Here is a 26,511-nt window from a genome sequence, read left to right on the forward strand (position 1 = left end):
CTCTGACTCTGGCCATGGAGGCACCTGCAGCCTTAAAGCCTCCCTTGCTGAGACAACAGAGACAAAGGACAAAGGTGGGATTACCCCACCTCTGGGACATCTCTAACATCTTAGAAACCCATCCATATAGTACAAACATCTGTTAGCACCACTGTATTGGCTTTCTTCAGCTACTATTACAAATTACCATGGATGCAAGGCTCACAGTAACATATTTGTTCCGAATGGGTATCAGCTGGTTAATTCCAAGCTGTCAACATGAACGTATTCCTTCCTGCGATCACAGAGTAAACTGTTTTCTCACTGCAGTCTCTAGTGTCTAGAGACACCTACATTGCTTAATTCATGGTACCCTTCGTGCATTTGTAAATTCCAACTCCCATCTTCCTCTCAACCCTCCACCTCCTTGCCTGAAAAGCTGGTTTGCTTTCAAAGGCTAGCTCATATAAGTAGAGTTGTCCCCTCTTGAAACAATTTGGAACTTCTCCCAATTTTAAGGTTCTTATTCAGTTGTTCAAATTTTCCTTCACTTTATAAGACAACAGATCTATAGGCTGTAAGAATCATAATAGGATATATTTAGAGGGCTAATTGTTTTGCCCAGTACAAGAGTTATAGGTATAAAAAATAAATGGATGATTCAGATAATTGGAATTTTCTAGTCAATAAATCAATGATGTGACAAATATGATGACAACTAAGAATCAAGAAATAAACTATATGATAGATGCTGGTCTAAAATTCTACATGTGCTGACATTTAACCCTCCGAATGGTCCCATGCTGTTTGTGCATTATTACCTTTCCCTTTTTGTAGATGAAGAAATGATGGCATGGAGACCTTAGTGCACTTGCCTAAGACCACACAGTTGGTAAATGGCAGGGTTTGGATTATGAAGCTAAGCACTACATCTGCTAAGTCCATGAACTGAATGGTTAATGATCTAGATATATGTTCTTTATTTAAAAGTGAAAATATTGAGCAAGTAAAATATGTTATGCATGATATAATCCTATTTTTATTAAAAGTGGTTTGTATAAAAAAAGATTATCTCTGGGAAGTAGGATTATGAGAGATTATTTTTATTTGCTATAAATATTTAAAAATGTATTATTTTCCTGAGAGCCATCATTATCTAAACAAGAGAAAACATACCCTTTTGTGTAGTATAGTCAATGAATTTAGTCTGTTGGTTTGTAAGCGTACAGAAAATTATTGCTATTAAATTTTAAACTGTGATGAGATTGAGAAAATGTCATGGTGAAACTGCTCAGAGGAGTTGCAAATCCAGGTTTTAAGCTTTTACTCCAGCTGATGTGACTGAAGAGTGAACAGATTGCAGCTTGCTTCGTTTGCTGTACACCCACTGCACTTCATGTGTTATTCTGAGAGATAAATGAGATAATAGGTGTAAAACAACCTTGAGAAGTACTTTAAAGCAGGATGCCAAGGTGAGCCAGATGGAGGTATGGAATGTATAACACATTTTCCCTACAGAAACAGGCAATTAACAATAGTCATGTCACCAGAGTAGTCAATGAAAGCCCTTAGTGCCTTATACAGCTAAATAGTTTATGACCTTATTCCTAAATGAAAACATAATTGACATTCCAATTTATGACCCTGCTCCTTCCTGCATTTCTATGAAATGACCAAAGTCTTGTCTTCAGTCTTCCCAACGAATTACCTAGTTTTAGAGAATATGATGAATGAAAGAAGGGCACACCTTGAGAAAATAATTTGTACCCTTAACGAGAGTACTTTTCATAAATCAGGTGTTACCTCTGCTTAACCTAAATTATATGAATCTAGAGATAAAAATGTGTGATCATTTTCTTCTCAATATTTTTGTCATCACTCTGTCCAGAATTTCCAAAGAATAAAGAAGTATAACAAAATGTCAGTAAGGACAGTGACTTAGACACTCATGTTGGGCATCCCGAACACCTTCAAACTAACTCTGCACCCAAGAAAGTGTATGCCTGTAATTGGGATTTGCTTCTCTGTCTTTAAAACAAGCATCACACCAAATCACAGGACTCATTAATGAGTAAGATGGTACAGATTTGGCACCCCAGACACTAGGTGCTTGACATTGAACCGCCTTGTGGTTCACTCTCATGAGATTGCCATGCCAATGATGTCACGTTAGGAGTAAAGGTCCTTGGTAACTGCTTCCAGACAGGTTTCTCAAGTGGCCTCTTACAAAAGAATTTGCATGAACTGGGTTAGGTCACAGGGAATACTAACAGAATACAGAAATGAGGAGGAAATGAGGAGGAAGAAAGAGACAAAAGAGATGTAGAAGTGTGTGTTATTTCTGGCTGGCCTTGGCATCCTGCTTTAGAATACTTACCCAGGCCGTTCACGTAACAGTTCATTTATCTCTTAGTTCATCACATTGGATGAACAGGTTACCACTATGGGTAAGGAAGGCTCAAATCCAGTTGCAATGTTCATGTTGTAAATTAGAAAATGTTTGGGGGTTGCCATGTGTGGGCTGAAGAAACTGGAATATATCCACCAACTCTGTTCATGCTTGAGGGAAGGTTCCTCCATGTGCCTGAATCGTGCTTTCTCCCACATTTGCTGTGCTTGGAGAATATATAGTCCCACATAGGTGCCAATCAGCTGCTCCACTTCCAGTCCATCCCGCTGGTGAAGTGCCTGAGAATACAGCTGAAGATGTCCCAATTCCTGCAGTCCCTGTCAGTGGAATGGGAGACTCAGAAGCAGTGTCTGGCTCCTGGCTTTGCCTGGCCCAGCCCAGTCACTGCAGCCTCTGCAGGAGCAAACCAGAAGATGCAAGTCCTCTATTATTGTTTTTTTTTTTTTTTCTCTTGTAACTCTGCCTTTCAAATACATATTTTAGAACTATAACACAAATCTCCAATGCCAACAGGGAGAAGGCATGTAGCTCCTGAACGGACATGCTCCAAAGACTATTCATGAGGCTCAGTCAGCTATATAGAGCATCATGCGTTGACTTTGCCTGCTCAGCCTTGAGCGTCCAGGCGGCTGTTGTTCAAGAAGCCATTACGGTCTTACAGATGGATCTGCATGAGTGCATTATTGGTGCTATGATAAATTGAAGTGAGCACCTAAATGCTTTAGATGATACTGCAGCAGGCTCTTTAACATTTAGCAATAACTTTTATTTCTATTTTCTTTAGAAACACAACTTGTGACTTACTGGCGTTTTAAGCAACTCATTTAAATTTGCTCATTTCTTTAAAAGGCACTTATTAGCAACAAGTGAACATGTTTCTGGCCCATGGTGGGGGCATTTCAAAACATGTACATGTGTGCCAATCAAGCCACTCAACACCACTCTCTCAGCTCCATCTTTATTTCCAAAATACACAATAGATTATTTTGGACTATGCTCACCTGATGATGCTTACTCCATTGAACTAATGGCAACTGTATTTTGGTTTAGAAATACAAAATACTTTCAAACCTTGCAGCTCCTGGACACATACATGTAAAGGTAAGTTAGAGCTACCAGAAATATTTGTCACTCAACCACCTGTGACCTCAGTCTCTCCACGTGTTATGGAGGTGCTGAGACCTGCCAGGATCCACGGTAGGGGCTTTGAGGATGACACTGAACCTCAAAAGTTGCTTTTTTGAAAGAAACGGCCATCTACAAATGGTAGGATCAAAAGCAGACATCCTCATTAGAATAATAAAAATACTCGTATTCACAAATTTAACACATCAAGTCCTTTTCCTGCTGTTTAGCACAGAAAAAAATATTTCTGAAAATTCAGCCTCAGGTTGTGGGAGAACAGAGCCTCTATGTCCTATTCAATTTCTAGTTAGTTATTTTGATATGACATAATATTTGTTCAGAGAGAGCAATCATTCAGAATCTTTGCTTGTGGCTCCAAGCACAACTTAACCATATACAAATGGCATTTTCCCATTTGACTGGTGAGGTTGTTCTGATGAGGTTCCAATCAGGCCTAGACTCCGGCAGGCTAGCTGGAGACACACTCCCTACTTAAACTGCATATAAATCATGACAACTCAGTCCGATGACCCGGTTTCCCTAGTGAACCTCCTTCACATCTTCGCTTCCCGACAAAGTCAGAAATGCTTTCACCAGCTGCCCACAATTACACTGCAAAATCTGGTCCCTGGGTTCTCAGTACCCATGCCCGAGGGGCGTTGCTCCCTTCAGCTTTGCGCCCGCAGGTGGCAGCAGCGGGCTCCGATGCGTGCCTAGTGGGAGGACAGCAGGTGTAGCGCAGAGCCCAGTTCGAGCATCCGGGCGGGACGGTCTGTCAAGCCTAAGTAACAAAAGCTTCCTAAAATTGTCTCCGACCTTTACTGTTTTGAGTGAAAATAAACAACAGTTTGGTGCAAGTACGGCAATTCATTGCGTCCCTATCCTCTTCGGTTACTCAGTTTTTTCAACTCCAGCAGCCACTCGGACCCTTTCCCCAGGCTCTAAAACTCTGCACTCCCTGGACCTCAAACCCTGGAGAGGGACCGGCTGGAAGACGCCCGGTGTTCTGGAGGCCTCTGAGCCTTCTCCTCGCCTCGCCCCATCTCACCACCCCGCATTCTCCTTTCCCCGGTCCCTTCTTCCCCGAGCACACTCAAGCTGCGCACACCCCGGCTTGCTCGCGCCTAGTGCTTTGGGCTTCACTGTTGGATTAGGACCCACAGCAGCCCGGCCAGTCACGGGCGTGCCCGCCTGGACCCCTCGCCCCGAAGTACCCACCGCCACCCTTGCCGCAGCTACCGCTCCAGCCCGCTCCTTCCCGCCCCGCAGCTGCCCAACCTGGAAGCCAAGTTGGCGCCCAGGGAGGAGCGGCAGGGAGCAGGTTGTAGGAATTGTTGGAGGAGGATTATCACCTCGGGAGCAGGGCGTGTGGGGTGTCGGGGAGGGGCAGGGCCGCTGCAGGGACGCGGCGAGGACCTGGCATCGCTGCGCGCAGCAGCCGCCGCCGCGACCGCGGAGCCCGGACGCCCCCGCCCGGCCTGCGCCCCGCCCGCCGGGCCCCGCAACGCCGGGCGCCGAGGAGCCGCGGGCGGCGCAGGGAGGCGGGCAGCGCCCCGCGCACGCTTCCACCACCCCCCGGAGCCGGCGCGCGGAGAGTGCGGGGCGAGCGCGCGTCGGGCGGCGGCCGCGCTGGGGGGTGCCGTGCGCCGAGCCGGCGCGGAAGCGGCGGGGGCGAAACTTCGGGGTCCAGATGCCCGAGGGCGCGGCGGCGCTGCCAGGCTGCTGCTGCTGCCCCTGCGGGCCCCGGGCTCGTCTCCGCAGGCGGCGCTGCCCGCGGCGCGGCGTGTGCACCGAACGAGTGAAGGTATGTGTGGCGGGCGCGGCTGGAGCTGCTGCCGCCGCCGACGCCGCGCCAGCAGGTCCTAATGCCAGTCACTTCCCAGGACGCTGGCAGCGGCAGCCCGCAGCCCCCTAGCCCTCGGCAGGTTTGCCTCTCCTTCCCCGCCATCTGATTGGATAAAGTGGGGGCTCGACGGTGGCCGACGTGGGACAGTCTGGCTGTGGCAGGGGTCTCGGAAACCATGGGTTATTGCAGTGGCAGGTGCACGCTTATCTTTATCTGTGGCATGCAACTGGTAAGTGACACTTGGGTCCTCTTATTCTGTAATGTATCTTTGAGACTGTGTGCAGGGGAGTGGAGGAAAGGGTCTGCCATCGGTTAGGATGGTGGAGGAAAAGGAGGGAAGGTGACAGTATATATTGCCTATATCTAAGATTATTTCAAGGAGACACACTGTGGGGTACAGGAGAGGCGAGCCTTTCTGCTCCCTCACTCGTGTCTATCCCTCCGCTGACTGTTTGGCAAGTGTAGGGTATACTTGTGTTTGATTTCTTTAAGGAAAGCAAGATGTAACTCTTGTCCCTTTATGCTTTGAGTTTCTATTAATGTAGCAACGTGACTGCCACATAGAATTCGCTACATAGGTGTTAAACTGAAGCATGTGGAATTTTTGACTTTTCTTCTTTTGTAGCTTCTTTGTTTCTTAACTAAGGGGTATTATTTTTCTTTTAATTTATTGCCTTGTAAGTATAATGCTTTGGGACAGTCAGTGCCATTGCAAGTCTCAGAGTTTTAAAACTGTGTAGATTGAAGAACAATACTTAGATGAACTCAGCAACACCATCACCATGGACTGAATCAATAACCCTTAAGTCACAAATGTTACACAGACACCCCAGGAAAATGTCCTGAATCCCATTGTGTGTGTGTGTGTGTGTGTGTGTGTGTGTGTGTGTGTGTGTGTGTGTTATTGCTTCTAAAATAGATCCTGTCTGTTCCCATGGGTGAGGAACTAGGTGGACTTTTTGAGGAATGTGCAGTTTCAAAGAGGCAAGGAACCGATAATGGAAAACAACACGATGTCTTTGGATTCCACTTCCTAGATGGTATTCAAAGCAGCATCTGAGGTGAGGGTGTAGAGGTGGAAGTATACCACCCTGCATGTGGTTAATGTGCGGTGGAAGGTGCTTGCCTATACTTACTGTCAAACAGTTTTTCTTGGAGAATGGAACATTATTCTCAAAAGTCACTCACCTCTCCGACAATCGTCTCCTAAAGGCAGAAAGGACTTTGAGCTGAAGGTGATTGTTGAGTGTCCAGTCAGTGAAGAGTTCAAAAGAACAAGGCTTGCCATGCAGCCTCCTAGAAGACTGTCTTCAGGGTTCGGAAACCCACAAATGTTTCTTGTTATGTTTAATACTTAGCTGAAGCAGTGCTGTATGCTGGATATTGCCTCTGCATGTATTTCTTTCCAAAGAAAGTTATCTGATGGTTTATTTTTTTGATCTGTGAATGATGTGCTTTTGCACGTGGTTGTAAGAAAAAGAAGATGGAAGTATGAACATGTTAAGAATGTAGAATGTAGCATTTCCTTAGTAGTGTGTAAACTGGTTACACTTCTGTACTACAGGTACTTGTAAGTTTTGCAACAAAGGATTTGTGCTCTTGATGCTAAAGCTAATCAGAAGAATGAGAACATTCACTGTTAGCTAACTGTGCAAAAATGTATACACATTTTCAGAATATTCTGGTTTTATGTATGAAAAGAATACATTTGATGATTCACAATATAAAAGCACAAGACTCTGAAAATGAGTGGCTGGGTGGGTGGAGTTAATTTGTAACTTTTTTAATTAGTTGGACTTTATTGTGGTGAATGTAACCATTTGATAAACAAAACATTTGTGTGATGAATGCAAACTCCTTAAGAAGTTAAGATAATGTTAGGAAAGTGTAAGTATACTGATAGGAGAGCAAAAACCATAAAGTAGCAGAAATAAAACTACAGGTTCCCCAAGTGTGTATCTGGGTGTGTGTGTGTGTGTGTGTGTGTGTGTGTGTGTGTGTGTACACAAGCATGCATGCAGTGGTGCGTTGGACAAGTGCTATAACACTTAGGAAACAAATTGTGCATCATAGCTAAGTTCAACAAGCCAGAGTTAGCTAGAATGCAGAAGTGTTCAATCTAAGGAAGGACACATTTGAATCCAAAGGAGCATTTTATGCTCTTTAAGAATCATGTGATTTTCCTATTCAGACTTTATGTGTCAGCAGGCTAATATAATTAGCAGCCATGTTAATGCAGATGCTGAACAAAAAACAAAGAACAAAGAAACCCATTTGGTTTGATAGGGAGATATGATCATACAAGCTCAGGGATTCTTGATAATCACTGGCTCATACAAATATGGTATTCAGTGTTCTTTTTAAAAAACAATTCTTCAGCAGCAAATTATTAGTTGCCAAGTACTGCACTGAAACAATAGGGTGTTTATGTATCTTCCTTTTCTTGGTATGTTTTTTAAAAGTTTGTGTAGCTTTGACCTACAATGAATACTGTTTTACAAGTAAACCAGCTTCCCGGACTCTGTTCTTACTTATGTAGCACGCTTATCATAAGTTTATCCTGTTTAGTGTACTTTTGAAATGTGTAATATGTGTTGCCATGATACTTAAGCATCTTTTCTTGTAGCTGTAAGCGAAGGTTTATTCAAATGAATTGAAGCCAATGGTGGTCTAAGAAGGAAACTGTACTTTTCTAAAAACGTGAATCTGCAATCTTGTCAGCAGAGTATTTCTACCTTACTAAAACTTAAATGAATATTTTCATCTTTATCAGCTTGTGGCTGTTCTAAGTAGAGGATGATATCTCTTAATGTGGCAGATGTGTGGACTTCATTCTTCATGTTATTATTAAAGCAGACAATATAACAACCAAAATAAGTCAATCTTCATAGAAATTTATGGGCCAGGATACTTTATATTTGATTTTAGTCATATTCAATATGACTTTAATTAATTGCTTCTTACACAAATATAGATAAACATATTCCTTTTAAAAGTCAGGTTACCAGTTTATAAGAAAAAAATCAGAATTTGATACTATTGACAACAAATTTATTTTTTTTCATGAGAATGCATTCATCTCTATGCATCATAAATTAAAATCTGTTCCCTAAATTGTTATGACAACTTCAGATTTCATGTTAATTCCTGTAAAAGGGGATGTGATCCCTGGAATCATATTTGATCATTGTGGAGTATAAATTATAATCACAAGAAGGCTTTTTTTAAGTCATTGTACCCCTAATACAATGAAAGTGAAAACTTCATATACCAAATATATATATATATATATATTTCCCTGCATTTTTAGTGGTAGATGTAATGTTATAAGACAAGAACAATTGAACTTTGTTTTTACAACTTTCAAAGAATGTTCATTTTTATCCAATGTTTGGTTAAATCACAGGGAACTTCCTATAGATGTTGGAGAAATTACACTACTGTGTTTCAGTGAGAACAGTTCTATGTTGTAATATGGAAGAACACAGTATATTTTAGATAGAAGACAGCTTTATTTTCAAGTAAGGTTAATAAATTCCACCCACATTTTATACATCAGACACCCACGAGACACAAGTATGTTATACATCATTGAAACAAAAATTTGGATTATATTCAACAGAATAACACTTGAAAATACCAAAATTGCCATGTGCTTCGCTAACTTGGAGCAGGTGCAACTAACAATTAGATTATTACACATGTGTGTGCAGTTGTGTGAAGCAGTACATGTGAAATTTAATTAAGATTGATCATCTGTCCTTCATAATTACTAAGCATTTTCAGAGGTACACACCTATTCAGGACATAAATATATGAAAGTAGAAAAGGACTAAGTTAAAACCTTTCATAATTCTAGTGTATTTCAATAGTCATGATTAACAAGGTTCATAATTGTTTTTTTATTAGATGCTAGAAAGTTAACACTTACATAGAATATCTTCAAAAGTACACTTTTCTATTTTCTTAGGATACTTTTGATAAATTTAATTTGCTTAGCAAGTATAGAACTTTTTTCTGCCACAAGCCCTCACTAAGATCATTGTAATTTCTTGAGTCAAATGCCATTAGTAGGGATATCATGAGGTTGTAGCCAATCTGATTCATGAGGCCTGAAAATCCCCCATTGAATAGTTTTGAAACTTACAATGTAAAAATGTGTTAAAAGTTTGAAAAGTTGAAAAATGACTTTCCTTATGATGTTTGCTGCTTTGGTCTCCAACATTTTTCTATATTTGTTTGTACTCAGCTATTTCAATGTAAGTCAACACTGCTTTTCTGTTAAAAGGAAAAAAAAAGAAAGAGAAAGGAAATATGAGGAAGGGAAGGGAAGGAAAGGAAGAAAATAAAGGAAGGAGGAAAAAGAGAGAGGGAGGGAGGTAGTGAGGGAGAGAGAGAAAGAAAAGAAAAAAGGGAAGAAGGAGGAAAGAAAGAAGGAAAGGGAGAAAGAAGTAATGAAAGGAAGAAATAAGGAAAAGAAAATGTGAGGAAGGAAGAAGAAAAGAAAGGAAAAAGAAAACTTTTCCTGTGACCAACTCTGCTTCTTTGTGCTGTGGCAACTTTCATAATATAGAGCTTTAACAGCCCAGCCTATGAAGGGGTGCTCCTATCCCTTGTCAAGGAATAAAAACAAACAGACAAAAACGTGGATGGGCAACATCTTCCGTGCAGAGAGCAGGAATCATCTTTGTCATGGGGCCTGTGGTGGGTAGTGGTCTGGAAATGCAAATAGGCGTTGCTGCCTCCTCTCTGTCTCACACTGCTTGAGGAACTGTGGGGGAACATTCTCTACTTTCCAGGCAAGAATATCAGAATCCACATCATAAATTCCTTAACACAGGATGCCTTGACTGTTTTGTCTAGTTTTTGTCTTCTTTTTATGAACATATGGGCCTGAGGGAAAAGAAATTTGAGTTGCAGAAGCATCATTTGCTACTGGTAGTAAAAGAGAAAAATGTTGGCCTCAGTTGCATTAAGTACTTGTGGATACTGCAAATCTCTAAACTTTCAAAGGTTTCATTTGACTTACAGTATATGATATAATTTCAAGCGGTTCAATGTCACTTTTCCCCATTAGCAGTTTTGAAACCAGTATTGCTAATATATTATGACTGCAATGAAACTGTTCCCAGGCTTGATAACACACAAGTGTCAGAAACCAAGCATGCACATAGAAACATTTTAATTCAGTGTTTTCCAGATCTGCAGAATAAATTGCTTATGTATTGGCCTCTTTTGATTGTTGGCTATTTTTAATGTAATAGTTAATGTATAAGAAACAGAAAGTTAATGTGTGTGAGTGAAATTGACATCCTAGGATTTGGTTATTGTTTATAACCTTTGTCTAACCTCTTGCTAAAGAGTAGTATTGTTGCCATTTGTTTGTTAAACTGTTTATGTGGTGGAACATTAAGCTTGCCCCTCAAAAATAAATTAAAAATATGTTATTACAACTAGAGCAAAGGAAAGGAAGGAGACAAGGGAAAATGAGGTATTATATTCTCAGAATTGTGTCTATGAACTGCATGAACTCTTCCCTTTACATTCCTAAAACTTAACAAATGAAAAACACAACACACAGGGCATTAAAACCCAATGCGTTTAGAGGTCCTTTTCTTCTATAATAATGATAGAGACGAGAAAGGTGTTTACATCTATATTTTGTGGGGTTGCAATGATACAGTATGACACATTTACTGCTACTGCCCCTCTAAGATTGAGGTACGTTTCAAGCTATAATAGGGAAGATAAAATTGTATTGTTTTGCTTCTTCAGTTCAGGGAGGAAAACAAAATTTATAAACTGATTTTCTCCTTTTTAATGTTTCAGATATGCTTAGATATGAAAGGTCTTCCCATTTACATGATTTATGTGGCTTCATCTCTTGAAAAAAATGTTTTCCTTTTCTTTGCTTACAGTCTATAAAATAGATGCTGAGCCTGATAAAGAAACTTTAACATTTAATATATACAAGCAATTGACTTTTTTATTTTCTCAGCTTAGAATAGGATTAAGATAGCTTCTAATCATTTTTAACTTTTTAAATACTTATGGAGTGTATTTAACTTTGAAAATTAAAAGCTTTCAGAAAATTTATAAATGTCATTTATGTGAGTTTTGAAATAACGAGGCATCTTTTGTGCATATTTTATAATTTTATATGCCTTAAGAACTAGCACGGTAAAATATTTATACCTATTGTAAATAATGAAAGCTTATTATTTACTGGAAACTTGTTCGGGGCTACATGCTACATTAGCTATTTTTGTTTCTCACTGAATTCTCTTCAGTAACCTAATTATGTAGGTAACAATATTAATTCCCTCATGTGACAGAAGAGGAAGTGGAGCCCTAAACCCCCTATCCTGATGAAGCAACTTTCTTCAGTCACCACCATACTAAGTGAGAAAGTAGAGAATTGACTCCAAGTCTGATTTTAGCTCCATGCCGTTGTGTCTCACCACATATCTTCTATGTAACCTGGAACTGTCAGTATCTTTCACTTGCTTTACTAACAAGCAAAGACCTGCTACTAATTCTTTGGTGACACAGTGGTCAGTATAGCTCCAATGACCCGGAAAATCAAAGAATAAGAGGAGAGGCACCCCTCCCCCCTTATAGTATCTGTTGTTGTCTCTATTAAGTTTTAAGTCTGCTTGAACTCTGCAAAGCATTTGTATTTCCACTGAAAAGAAAGAATTCTTGAATGTTTCTGTTATCATTTAAAGATGGAATAAAGAAGTATAGCTGCTATGCACTTCTGGCCAAATTTTGACAGATAGCTACTCAAGTGGATCTGGAGACCATGGTGTGTACACTTGGAATAGAATGTGGAAAGAAGAAAGAAAAAGAAATACATTCATGTTTCTTTTTTTGTTTTAATTGACTCTTGATCTTTGGCTAATGAAGATTAATGCTATTTGCTTATTGTTTGTATTCCCCAATTCTATGTCCTAGTACACCACTAGCAGCAGAGAATATTTGCGAAAATTATTGTTTCTGCAAAGACATAAATAGGTTATTTAAAATAAATTAGTACCAACTATCCTTCAACACTTACAAAGTTGCCTATTGGACTTTTTACATAGATGTCTGGGATCTGCCCAATACTTTCTGACTCCATAGATTTGAGATGAGAGAATTTCCATTTCAGAGAATACTCAGAGGATACTCGTGTCACCTGTCTGGAACCCATTTTTGAGCAATACTGGGCTAGAATGTGGGTTTTCACTTAACTGTACCGCATGACTATATATGAACCTGTTTTCAAAATTCTTCAGCTCAGCTAGATAATTAGCTCATTTCTTCCTTGGCCTGCAGCTGATGTGAAAGAACACTTTTCTTCTGTTTCTGACTTGTAACTTAGTCCTATTCAGACATTTAACTAAGAGAAATGGAAGGGCTTTTCACAGAATTTGTGTGAAAACGTGTAACTTTGCGACGGGTAGAGATGTGGAAGAATCTGGAAGCACAATGCTGGGACAGAATTGGATCCTTCAAGTGCCTCATCCCTCAGTCTGAATCTGTGGAATTGCTTTTCTCTGTGCTCAGCACAGCTCTGGGAGAGAAAGGAGGGAATATGATGAAAAAATTCTGGAGTAGGTTAGAAAACTGTTCTGTGTTTAGTCCAGTGCTTTTGTCCCAGACAACCGACTGGTGTTAGCTTTGCTTGACAGACAGACAAACAGACACTCACACACACACTCACACACACACACACACACACACACACACACACACACACACTTTGTGATACTGTTTTCTTTGTTTGAAACAGTGTAAATAATTCCTGATGCATTTGCTGTAGAGGATGTTTAGGGTCATTCAGGGGAGAATATGTCCATAAAGTGAAAAGTTTGTGTTTATTAACAGATTAATTTTTCTGAGCTCTTCATCTAAGCAACACAGAATTGTTTTAAGAGCATGTATATCTTATATATATATGATCTGAGCAGTAGTGACTCTAGTCGCAACAGTGAGCTTTGTAGAAAAGAAGCTTTTTTTCTTAATCAAATACAATCTAACATTCTGTTAGAAATAAAAATTAAGGTGATAGGTAGAAATGGTCTGAAGTGGATAAGCTAATATGCTTGTCTTTCAAATATATCTACTTAAGTATTCATTAGAAATTAAAGTTGCACTTACACATCAATCACCATTCATTTGAGGACAGCAAATAGGCAAGTATATATTGATGGAATCTAATCCTGAAAATGTTTTCATAACCAAGAACTTTTATCCTCTCTCCAACCCCACACTTGGGTCATAATATTTACTATAATATTAGCATATCCAAGAAATTCTGCAGCAAAGAAATTCTTGCTGAATTTCATTTAGCACAGAAACTATTTGTGAAATACCTGCAGTGAACCAAGAAAGTACATTGTTTTTTAAGATTTAGTTATTTTTATTGCAAAGTCAGGTATATGGAGAGGAGGAGAGACAGAAAGGAAGATCTGCCATCTAGTGATTAACTTCCCAAGTGACCACAATGGTCAGAGCTGCACCGATCAGAAGCCAGGAGCCTGGAACCTTCTCCAGGTCTCCCACACAGGTGCAGGGTCCCAAAGCTTTGGGCCGTCCTGGACTGCTTTCCTAGGCCACAAGCAGGGAGCTGGATGGGAAGTGGGGCTGCCAGGGTTAGAACCGGTGCTCATATGGGATCCTGGCATGTACAAGACAAGGACCTTAGCCGCTAGGCCACCATGTCAGGCCTGAAAGTACTTTTTCTAATGTCATATATTAATCTTCCATGAAAACTAATATTTTCAGAAAAACTTTTCATTGAAATTTGACTCTAGGCTAATCATACAGTCTAAAAGTTAATATTGAATACTTACCTAATATTTTAAGATAACAAATTTTGTGATAAACGAGAGTGTTGTGGCACAGTGCATTTAGCTGCCACTGTGGTTGCCTACATTTCACAGTGCACAAAAAACTTGAGTTGTGATAACTGCATGTCCAACCAGGTTTCTGCAAATGCAGTCTGAAACGCAGCAGGTAGTGGCTCAAGTACTTAGATTCTTGCCACCTGCAAGACCTGCCTGGGTTCCGTTGTAGATCCTGGCTTTAGCTTAAGTCTGACTGTTGCAGGACTTTGGTACCATGAACCAGTGAATCGGACGGCCTCAGTCTCTACACTGCCCACCTCTTTTTGAAATTTAACTATAATAAAATGAACAAGCATTTAAATATTCAATATGCACACACTTATACTCATTAAACTTGTATGTAGCAAGTAGTAATACATGAGTACATATATCTTTTAATATACCAAATGTTACTGCAAAATGAATGGAATACCTATTTCAAATACTTTATCATTTTTATATGTTTACTTAAGTGAGTTGGTTTATCTTTTTTTTTTTTAAAAAAGATTTACTTTACTATTTGAAAAAATTCCAGAAAGAGAGAGGAAAAGGCAGAGATTGAATTTCTTGAAATTAGGTTTCAACTGCTTGAATCCAAAACCTCTGATTTGAAATTGAGTCAGGTCCAATTATTGATGTTGCACAGGGACTGACATTTTCAATAGTTATGGCAGGCTAGTGGACTTGGAACTCCTTGGGGAAATTGTCTGATAAAACACTTTGTTTTAAAAGCAGTGGGAAAGAAACTGTGTCTTTAATCCAAAACCCAGTTCTCTCTTCCAGCACCAGCCTCTACAGTTTTGCCTTGTTGGGGGTGGAGAAGAATCCTCATACTAACTTTAATTTCTTAAATCAGTGCTACACTATGAAACAGTAACACATTTACAATCTTCAACAATGTGATATTCTTTGGAAACAAATGGGTCTTAGTTTGGAAGAGAAGAATCAATTCAGCAAACCCTATGCTTGGTAACAGAAGTCTTTGTGTGAGTCTGTATTATATTAATTGCACAATAGAATACGTAGATGTCTCAAATCCTTTAGCATAAAGCTGTATGTCCAGTCATGGAGGGAACAGTGTTGGATCTAAACTGTTCATTGTAGGGAATTCATAGGATCCTAATTTAGAGGGTCTTCTAGCCTTAGGAGATATGGAATGGATTTCCCAGAGTATCACATGTAGTATGGTTTCTGATATCAGTCAGACACGTAAAGCAGGAAGGACTTTCACAATCTTTAAGAGAACATTTAATCCTGCTGCCCTCCAAGGGCTTAGCCCCTGGCGAAGGGCAATGCTGACTGACTTGGGGTTGAGCACCACTTTAGTTGTGATACTTGCGGTGCTAGAAGGCAGCTTGCTTCTGGAAATGATTGTTCATCCCTCTGGGTATAGTCATTCTGATATCACTGTCTTATTAATCTATGAGAATGCAATAGTGCGCCCTATATAAGACGTGTATCCAGCTACTACCTGTAGCTCCACTGACTGCTCTGAGATGCAGGGATGATATTAGTAGATGTGAATGTATTTAATGCTACTTATGAAAATAATGAGATTACATAATTGAAAGCTTCGAAACTTTCTGTAGATTTAATAATATACAAGTGGCTTATACAGAGCTTTGGGCCTTTTTTCCTCTTTTAAAATAGAATTTACAAGCTTGATAGTAGTAAATACACCTTGTGATTTTTCTGAAATATTTAAATAATGCTTATAAAATTATGTTTCTCTCACCCCATCAACATGAATTAGTAGTTTGAGTTTCGTTCATCTTTAGTAATGTGTGCTTCCACTGTATTCAATCACAACATGTTCATTAGTGTGTAGTTCCTGCATGGCATTTATGAAACTAAGCCTTGGTTTTCTGTTGGCCTGTTATAAATGGCATTCATTTTTCTTTTGTAAGATTGTGAGGGGATGCATGTGGGTGTAGGAGGGAGGAATGTCTGCTTGTCTAACAGTTCAAAAGCAGATGAACTTTACTGTGAGTTAAACAGAAAGTTTAGGTTCTATTGTGAAGTTTATTTATTCTGTAGATTCATGACTGAATTTTCTTGATGACATATTTCCGGTTTTATTAGAAACTTTCTTGGGACAGTCCCCAAGTGTTAGGTGATTGGGACAGTGCCTTTCCAGTTTAATATTTAACAGATTGTGCTGGACTCGATTTATTTTTATTTAGAAAAAAAAAAAGATGCCTGAAAATTAAGGCAAAAAGCACAAGTTAAACTTTAGTAAATGTAAATCTTGCAACAGCAGCATTTGGTAACACATAATTATATGTTACTTTTTGTTTTAATCCTTAAAGAAGGTTTTTGGCTTATGGTCTCTTTTTATAAGAATGGAGTGATTATTGTTACGACTGTTGCACCTTTTTCATGCCATTTCTGTTAAATATCATACCCCAAAAGAGCAGTTTGCCAATTAAATTGGGAGAAGGGAATTCTAGTGTATTATTTTTGAAGTTTATATAGTGCTTTACTGTGGACTTTGCATATATTTATTAGTATTTTGTGTGTTTACTTCCAGTAGACCGATTGTTTAATCTAAATCTTTCATTATATTAATGAGAAATGTATATGTAGATAAGACCCAGTTGTGTGTAGGGCTGTGCCATGGGTGTTGGAGAATGAGAGGAAACTCTAAAACATTCACTTGGAATTGGTTCCTAACTTGCAGTGCTGTTACAGTTGTGACTATTTTAAAGTCAATGTATTAATGAATGGATGGTGTGAAGAAATTAGGTAATTACTAAATCAGCTTCATCAAGTAGGATTTATGAAATGTCTTCACATGAATAGAGTAATGAACATGTGCTGCATAAATTAAGTCTAACTTTCTACCCTTTTCTACCAATTAAGTTCAACTGAAAGAAGTGTCAAAGCATGTTCTCCATCATAAATCTCATGTGTAGTTGTTGTGATAATTAAAGATTAGTAAAATGGCGACCTGATCCTTATTATTTGACTGAGAGATACTATTTACTGAACTTGAGAGTCACTTAAAATATCTTATTTGTTGTGTGAAATAAAATCACATTAAAATTTCCCACAAACAAGATTAACTTTCATTTATAAGATATAAGTGGTGATGTAAATTGGGCCATTCTGGTCATTTTTAATACATTCATTTATATCAGCTCAGTTTTAGATTCTATGGCTTCACTTAACACAGTTGGTGCCATGTTGTTAGGAATATTCAAAGGCTGCAGCAGATAGGGATATAAATAATGGAGTGAATTTATTTATGTTTTAGCTATAGCAATATTCTTTTGTGTGTTTTTGAGAATCTATAAAAGCTGCTACATCTCTCATCAGAAATATATTCATGCTAATTAATGACATTAATAAACCTAATCATCTCAGCCCATCTTCACTTAGGTGAAGACAGATACAAATTTTGCAGGATTTTTGCTTTGTTGTTTTGTTTGTTTTTGCCTTTTATTTATTCAGTCACTTTTGAGTTAAGAGATATTTAGGAGGTTACATAGATGTTGACGTATGCTAATTGGCTATTCTAGAGAAATATATACACTTGTAGAAGAGTATCTCAGAACATTTAGAGGAATTCAAATTAGAGTTATATTGGTACAAAAATAGTTTATGTAAAGCTATTTCATAATATGTAGAAGTTGTGTATTGTGATCAAAATGAGTGTGAATTTAAAAATTTTTTGCACTAAAACTCATCCTTCTAAATCAGGTTTCCAGGAAATTTCTGAAGCGCCTCACTATGCTTATAAGATGCTTATGTGCACATGCTCTCATGTGTGTGCGTGTGTGTGTGATATACAGGATATGAGAAGCTGGGATATGATCAAGAAATGGAAATAAACTAGGCCTCTTTTAAATGAAATGATACATAGAGATACCTGCAAAGCAGTTATTCTGTATCAGCGAAGTAAGAATAAATCACTAAAGCAAATCATGAGAATTAGTGTAATCAAAACGTAGCAGGCTGGTGTATGACATTTCTATACCTAAACGTTAGATAAATGACCATTATAAGTGTAAGAAGTGAAAACAGTAAAGCTGTGAGAAATGAAGACTACATGTGTGGAACACATGTGCACAGCAATGGTGCTCTTAAAATAACAGTGCTGGGGAGATGAGGCAGGGAAGAGAGGAGGCAAGAATTTGGTTCATGCTCAGACTTGAACCCCCTTTGAAGTTGTTCTGACCTTGTAGGAACACACATCATCCCTTGTGATGTTCATCATTACGATGCATAACCCAGAATACCACAGCAGAATCAAGCAACTGTGTAACAGTTGCGTAGATTTGTCACAAGCGCTGAGGAGAGTGTGAGGGCAAAGCTGCAATAAATTAAAGGGTTGCTGAATTGGTTCAAAGTTATGCTTGCATTGGTAGGAGGAGTTATTTCTCCAGTTGCATCCAACTTTCTAACATTGGAATGAAATTGCAGAAAATGGAGGTTTTCTTCTTCATGGAGCAAAACTAAGGGCTTATTGGAGTTTATGAGAATAAACTGATCACTGGAAGGCATGGTGAGAAATGGTGGAATATGGCAATGTCAACCTGGGAAAGTGTTGTTAAAAGCTGTTCCTATAGGTTTGCCACCAAACTAGGCAGCATTGATTTACTAAGAAGGCTAGAAGGCAATATGCCCAGTTGTTGGAACAAAAATATCATTGTGCGTGTTGGCTTTACTTAAGATGATCAGAAATGCCGGGTTGTAGAGAAACACAGTGAGAAGACACCAAGGTGTTTTGGAAAGTGTACATGGTTGTGAGAATTAGGCAAGAGTGGCATTGCATGTATATTTCTATATATTTGGGAGAAAAGGGAGTAAGCTAATCAGGATATGTGGGACCATTTGGAAAGGCTGCAGTGGTTCTTTAATGAGTGTGAGTAGAATGATGGTAGAAGGCAAAAACCTCACATACAATGAGTTTTACTTGCTTGGGAAATATCACCATTATGGTCTAGGTTTTTTGGTTTGTTTGTTTTTTACTTTTTTTTTTTAACTTGAGGGCTACTTTATATCTCGTAGGACAGTATTCCTCTCCTGTACTGGCTAGTTAGCAGTAAATACTCCCAATTGTGACAACCAAAATGTCCCTAAACATCACCAAACAACAAAATAGTCCTCTTGCTGAGATCCACTGAGCTCAAGCAAGGAGCTGGCAAGAGGATTTAGATACAACCAGAAGTGTTCTTCCTAGTGGTCTTTGTGCTGTTCAGAGAGCAAAAGATGAGTTTGCAAAAGGAAAAGAGTGACCTCTGAAAATTCTTACCTAATCACGATGTAGAGGTGAGTGGATTAACTGTTCTGAAGGCATGGGGAAAGTAGGATGAAAGAAAAGGAGATCGGAGACGGGAGTGGCGAGTAAACATTTGTGTGAATATTGACTGGGAGGCAGCATTGAATCTGGATTTATTTGAAAGTTACTTTGTATGGGTAATTATGGGCCCAATAATATATTTTTTTTGCTGTTTTGCTCAGTTTATTTGAGTGAGGTAAGTTTTATCTAAGATTCAATGAGTGTCACTTTTCCTTTAGTGTCAGAGAAGACAACTGATGACTATTTGAGACTCTTTTTTTTTTTAAGATTTATTTTTATTATTTTTTCATTGGAAAGGCGGATATACAGAGAGGAGAGACAGAGAGGAAGATCTTCCGTCCGATGATTCACTCCCCAAGTGAGCGCAACGGGCCGATACTATGCAGATCAAGCCAGGAGCCTCTTCCGGGTCTCCCACACGGGTGCAGGTTCCCAAAGCTTTGGGCCGTCCTCGACTGCTTTCCCAGGCCACAAGCAGGGAGCTGGAAGGGAAGCGGGGCTGCCGGGATTAGAACCGGCGCCCATATGGGATCCCGGGGGTGCAAGGCGAGGACCTTTAACCACTTGCGCCACCGCGCCGGGCCCTATTTGAGACTCTTAATTTGCCTTCTCACAAATGTGGTATTCTGCTAAAATGAGAATATATTTCTTCATGAAGGATCTTTTTTTATTATATTTTTTATAATCTTTACATAGTTAATTAGGGTAAAAAGGTTCAAGGGCCATAGGGAAGTGGGTAACACTATTATTTCCATATTGTTTCCTTCATGTATCTGAGGTAAAGGGGGATGTTGAGGGAGAAACCCCACCCAGTTTCCCACCCAGCCCAAGTCCTGGATGTGGGGTATGCTCTGAGGTTCTTGCTCAAGTGATTTTGATGGTTCGCCATTTATGAATCGCTACCAATCTCGCCACTCCAAGCACGATGAGGTCATTGAAGAATCCACTGATTGACACAGTCCCTCATAGAGTCTCCATTTGCCCTGTATTTCACTGACGACAAATAGCTGAGGTGGTTGATTGACTTGCTCTGTCTTTTCTTGGTTAGGCTTCTGAGTTGGCATTTCAATTGGGGATATCCCCAAAGAAATTTTGAGGTATTCCCAGTTCAGATTCCTGTGTGTTCTAGCAAGCACAGGGTCCGGCACAGTCCATCGCATAGATCAGCTGGTCGTTGCAGTTGCTGGGTTGGCTCTGTTTCCATCCATGTCTTCTACTGGTACCAATGGGTGTTTCAGTCCAGCCTGGTTCTGCCCAGCACACACTTGGCCCTCGCATAAACCAGTGGGAACTGCAGCCCAGTCGGAGCAATCCACAATAACCCCCACCAGGCCCACCCCCTATCCTGGTTTGCCAGTATGTACCGCAGACTAGTCCAGTCTGTCCCACATTCCCTTCTGCTCTCATACATGTCAACGGGTATTGTAACCTAATTCCATCTAACCAGCTCAACTATCCAGACTTCACGGATATTGTTGGGTGTCTGTTTAGCCACCCCAGCTCCTGTCCTAATTTTTGTGCTCTCCCAAGTGGGGTGGTAACCCAAGAGGGAGGAGCCCACTATTTCCCTCCCAGATCATTCCCACTCCCAGATTATGCACTCTCCAGGTGGTTCTGTGGTTTAACTTGACAGAACTAGCCCCCAGTGCTAGTTTCTGCCAGTTGATGTTGTGGCTAAGCCCCAACAACCCTCACCCACTCTAATTGTAGATTGCACCAGTAGGAATAATCAGCCCAGCCTGGTTTTCCCCTGATCTGGTCCACATGAGGTGCACAAGTGCTGTGGCCCTGCCTAGTCTGGTCTACCCCCATCCCAGCTTATGCTCCCCAGTGGGAGTGGCTGTTCAGCTAGGGAACCACCCCTTATTCCCCTGCTAGCTCTGTCCCCTCCCTTCCTGGTTCTCACGTGTGCTGGTTGGGTGCTGTGGTCACATCTGGCTCAGGCAACCTCAGCTTGGCATTCCATGTTGTGTACTGCTTTTCTCATGACCGAACCTGGTTCGACCCACACTCTGTTCTGGTGCTCGGATTTACCAGTGGATGATGTGAACTGATTCAGCCTGGTATGCTCCTGACCCATGACAAATGCATGTCAGTGGGACACTTTCCATGACCTCTTGGCTGTTTCCTTTCCTGCTTCTTGTGCTTACCTGCAGGATCTGTGTCCTGCCAGAGGAGTTGCCCAGGCTCTTTCTTCAGAACCCCTCCAAGTGCCAGCTTTCGTGCGTACCAATGGGTCCATGTGCCAGTACTACTCAGTTAGCCTCCTGTTCTAGCAGGAACAGTGGCTTGAAGGATCTTAAGAAAGATTTAGATAAGAAATGTATACACTGGGGAAAAGACATATAATTACTTATAGAAACCTAGACATTTTTCCTGAATATGAAAAAATTTAGGTCAAATTATAAGTTATTTTTTAAAGGCCACAAGACATGTGAAACAAGTTTTGAGACTGGCATCCAGTTAAATTTTCAGATGTCCCACTTGCTATTCATTTCCTTGCTACTCTATCTGGAAAAGCAGTTGGAGGACGGCCCAAATGCATGAACCCCTGCGCTTATTTAGTGAGGCACAAAGAGAATTCTAAGGTCCTGGCTGTGGCCTATTGTGGTCATTTGGGGAATGAATCAGAAGATGGAAATTGTGTCTCTCAGAATTACTACCTCTTTGTAACTCTGTCTTCTACAGTTTTTTTTTTAAAGTTAAGAATGAGATTGTAAGTGAAAAATAATACCTTTTCCGGTCTCTAAAGTACTTAGAAACTTTTCCTTGCTCTTACAGGAACACAATATGTATAAACAATCAGACACACACTTTCATAAATATTGTCATTCAGGAATGAAAATAGCCCTTAAACTATTCATAGTGTTTAGGTGATTTTTGACACCCAATAATGTTTAGTAAATATTTTGATATTTGACATTTAGATTCCCCAGAAGGCTGCTATTGATTGCCAAATAACTATACTAAAGTAGAATTTTTTTATTTATCCTATGTAGTGTGCATTTTGTCTTTATCCAACATGATTTTTAAGGTCTATTTTTATTAGAAAGGCAGATTTATGGAGAGGATACACAGAGAGAAAAAACTTCCATCCACTGGTTCACTCCCCAAGTGGCCGCAGCTGATGGAGTGGAGCCAAACCAAACACAGGAGCTGATATGAACCCAAGTGTCAGGAGCTTCATTTGGGTCTCCCACATTGGAGCAGGGTCCCAAGGCTTTGAGCCAACGTCTACTGCTTTCTCAGGCCATAAGCAGCTAGCAAGATTGGGAGTAAGGAGTCAGGACATGAATCAGCAACCTATATTGGATCCCCACGCTTGCAGTTGTATGAACCCTTGAGCCATTGTGCCCGTCCCACCATGATTTCTTGTGTAAAATATTTAATGAATTCTTATTTGCTGTCCTTGAAGGGAGAGTAATGGATCACATTACCTCTGATTTTTTTTTTTTTTTAGGTTTTATTTACTCGTCATTGTTTTGTGAAAATATGGAAGGAGAGAGTTTTCCTCTGCTGTTTCACTCCCCAAAGTGCTCAGAGTTCAGGGTTGGTTCAGGATGAAGCTAGAAACAAAGAACTACAGCAGAGTCTCCTAGAAGGGTGACAAAGGACCAGGTATTTTTGCCATCACCTTCTTCCTTCCTGGATGCACATTTGCTTGACTAGTTAGGAAGCAGAGTTTCAGGCAGTAAGGGTGTGGGAATACCAAACAGCATCTTCACCATTTTGCCGCAGTGTTTGCCATGACTTCTTGAAGGTCCATCTAGAAGGATGGCTTCCAATTTAATTCTTTGAATTTAAAGGTGTTTTCCTCTATAAGAGCCTTCTGGGAGGTGCTTTTCAGTACGTGGCAGTGTAGAGAGCAATTCATAGATCACCATATGTATTACCCTCTAAGACATAGAAGGACAAAACTGCAGGAAAAGAGGCAAGAACAAGCAAGGAAACACAGGAAAAATTTAGCAATTATATAATCAAATGCTGGTGAGCCTTTCCTTATTCACAGTTAGGTGTAATTCTCCAGAAACATCTGAAAGTCCAGGTGAGTGTGAATTGTGTGTGCATACGCATTGTTTTAGCTATTCCTAGATATATAAAGGAAGAAAGAAGTGTGTGTATTTGAATACGATCTTCCCTTAATGTATCATTCTTCTGGATGTGCTGGGTTTTCAGTCGGCCTTTTTGCCAAGTAATCTTTGTAAAATGTAGGAATATTGTATCTATATATCTCCTACAAAGCATCAATGCCAAATGAAATGAGGATGCATAATGGTGGAGATCATTGTATTATGTTTAAAACAGTGGAAGTTTAGGTAGGTCAGATTGCAAATATCTGCCTCCCCCTACCCCTGGAATTTAGCCAGGACACACATTAGTGCATGCTACTTTCTGTCTAGCCTAATTAAAGGATTGTTGAGAACTAAAAAGAAGTTGGCTGGCTTGCGAAAGTCAGTGATTGCTAAAATTTCTCAGTTATAAGTGCTTAACAATATGACCTGTCTTTTTTTTTTTAATGCTGGGGTCATGTTATTAATTAAAGTTTGCCAATTATCTAATTAGAAAATACAATATGAACAGAGTCTGGAGGGTTTCCAGCCTTTCTTGTAATGTAAAGAAGTAGAAAGAACTGTGTTCAATTAAAGTAACACATTGGAAAACTAGGTTTGAGACATACTTTCAGATACCATATACCAGTGGAGTAATTATTTAGGATGCACTTCCAGTAAAGAGACATCAAAGGGACACCTGTGAGTTAGCTTTTAAAGGTAGAGATCTGTTCCAGTCCCCACATTAGCTGTTACACTAGAATGGAAAGCTAGAAAGCAGAAGTGACTCTGCCGACTTAAGTTGGCTTTGGACATTATGCCATATTTTTTTCAGCTCAAATGGTTCTTTGTCAAAATAGTAGAAAAAGAAGGAACAGTCTGATATGATTTCACATTCTTCCCTGTATTTTATATTTCCTTGGGATAAAAAAGAGTGGATATAATTATTCTGTGTATTTTCTAAAGATGAGGGCCTGGAACCGAGCGTCCTGTTTTAAGTCTCTAAAAGCCCTGAGTTTAGTTATCATCAGCATTTTTATAATTATACCAGATCTGAAACAGTGGTGCACCTAAAAATAATTTCTCAAAACATTCTGTTAAACCTGTTCTACATGTTACCTGCCAGATGAAGTGAAAAGTATTATTAAGTATATTATCCTCCTAGACAATGGGAGTGTAGCAGAAAGTAATAAAAGAGCCAAAAACAGTATTGCCAATGCAAAGTGGACATCATTGACTGGATATCTGATGAATCATTAATTAATCATTGTTTCTCATTCTCCTACCTAAGTGGCTAATATAGACTTTAGTGTTTGTATAAAGCACTGGAAAATGCAGTATTGGTGCAAAGGAAAGTGAACTTGTTCTTTACAATGGAGCTTTATAAGAGGGAAAGTTTTAATTTGAACTTTAAAATCTTTGTCAGGATCTTTCATGATTGTTGGAGAAAACATTTACCATGCACGATGCAGTGTTCAGTGTGTGCAGAACCATTTAATACCCGCTTTCTGCTGTCCCACGCTGGCCATTCAGATGCTTTACAGCCGAGTAAACCACACCATCATTTGGGTGGCTGTGCCAGGCCAGAACTGAAAATAAATCATGTACTGACTAGAGGTGCATTTATTTATTTATTTATTTTTTCACTGAATTGAATTGAATTCTTAAAATTTGATACTCTCTGTGAAATTGTTCAAATTGCATTGGCAACCTTGGCTATTTAGCCATATCTTTCAAGAATGATTTTATTCAAAGCCAAGAGAAAGGGCCATGTAATATGAAAGCTAAAGTGCAACTTCTTTTAAGTATTCAAGGTATAATATATCAAATAACAGATGAATTTTAGGTCTTTACTCAGTAAGCATTTAAAACAAGTGTATTGACATAATAGAAGTAAAGAAATTTTAGCTGTTTCACTATGATTTGGCCTCAGAAGCAGAACAGCTGATGGTTAACACCAATGAGGCTGCTTAGGATTGATTTGCGCCATCACCATTGTGTTTTAATGAGTAATATAACTTACCAGCCAATCATGTGTGGCTTGATCATTATGCAGATTGAGCCTAGAAGGGAATAAATACATTGACTTGAAAAGGATATGTGGTGAAAGTCAGGTACTTCTATGACCAGCAGTACATTGGTCATTTCTCTTCTCATTGGGAAACTGAAATATTTTGAAAATTCAATGAAATATGGCTCCTCAGATTGTCCTTCACTGTGTTGGAGGAAAGCACCTCATCTTAGTTTGGAGGATGGGAGCAGCTGGTGTCAGGCCAGGTGCTGATAGTACTAATGTTGATATAAGATGCTGTTTAAATGGATAGTGTGAAGGGAATTGTTGTCCCTAAATTTGATCATGCCAGCTCTAAAATTTATTTTCTGATCTGACATTTGACTTTTCACTATGCTCAGAGAGTTGGAAATCTCAAAACCAAACAGCTGCAGCTTATATATAATATAGATCCTATAAAGTTACCTCACAAATCAAGTGCTATGAGGGGTCTTTGTATATAGAAAGAATTATATTGTGCAACAAGAGGTAATTGTTTTTATGTTTATACTGTTTAGAGAGACCCATCCTTTGACTCTACTGGAAATCTATGGAGAAATAGATGGTTGGGGCAATGAACGAGGCTATGAGACTATGAGAAACCCATACATAGTCTGTTCACTGATTAACAGTATCAATTAAACTATGAAGAAATGGAAGCTTGGTGCTTGATTGTATCATGTGGTAAGAGTAAAAACACAGGGCCCAGTGCGATAGCCTAGTAGTTATAGTCCTCACCTTACATGCCTAGGATCCCATATGGGCACTGATTCTAATCCCCAGCAGCTCCACTTCCCATCCAGCTCCCTACTTGTTGCCTCGGAAAGCAGTCGAGGACGGCCCAAAGCTTTGGGACCCTGCACCCGCATGACAG

At 39.6% G+C, this 26,511-nt stretch overlaps 1 protein-coding gene across 1 annotated transcript in view; it reads left to right on the top strand.

The window, feature by feature from the left end:
- Window positions 1-5,385: 5,385 nt before the first annotated feature.
- Window positions 5,386-26,511, top strand: part of NKAIN2 (sodium/potassium transporting ATPase interacting 2) — a 968,735-nt gene continuing 947,609 nt past the window's right edge. The window contains exon 1 of the mRNA XM_040965392.1: window positions 5,386-5,589. Coding sequence (XP_040821326.1) covers window positions 5,536-5,589 — 54 coding nt within the window. The 5' untranslated portion in view covers window positions 5,386-5,535. The remainder of the gene's footprint in view (window positions 5,590-26,511) is intronic.

The sequence above is a fragment of the Ochotona curzoniae genome, unplaced genomic scaffold (genome assembly GCF_017591425.1).
Source record: "Ochotona curzoniae isolate NIBS_2020 unplaced genomic scaffold, NIBS_Ocur_1.0 scaffold_3890, whole genome shotgun sequence".
NCBI classification, from domain to species: Eukaryota; Metazoa; Chordata; class Mammalia; order Lagomorpha; family Ochotonidae; genus Ochotona; species Ochotona curzoniae.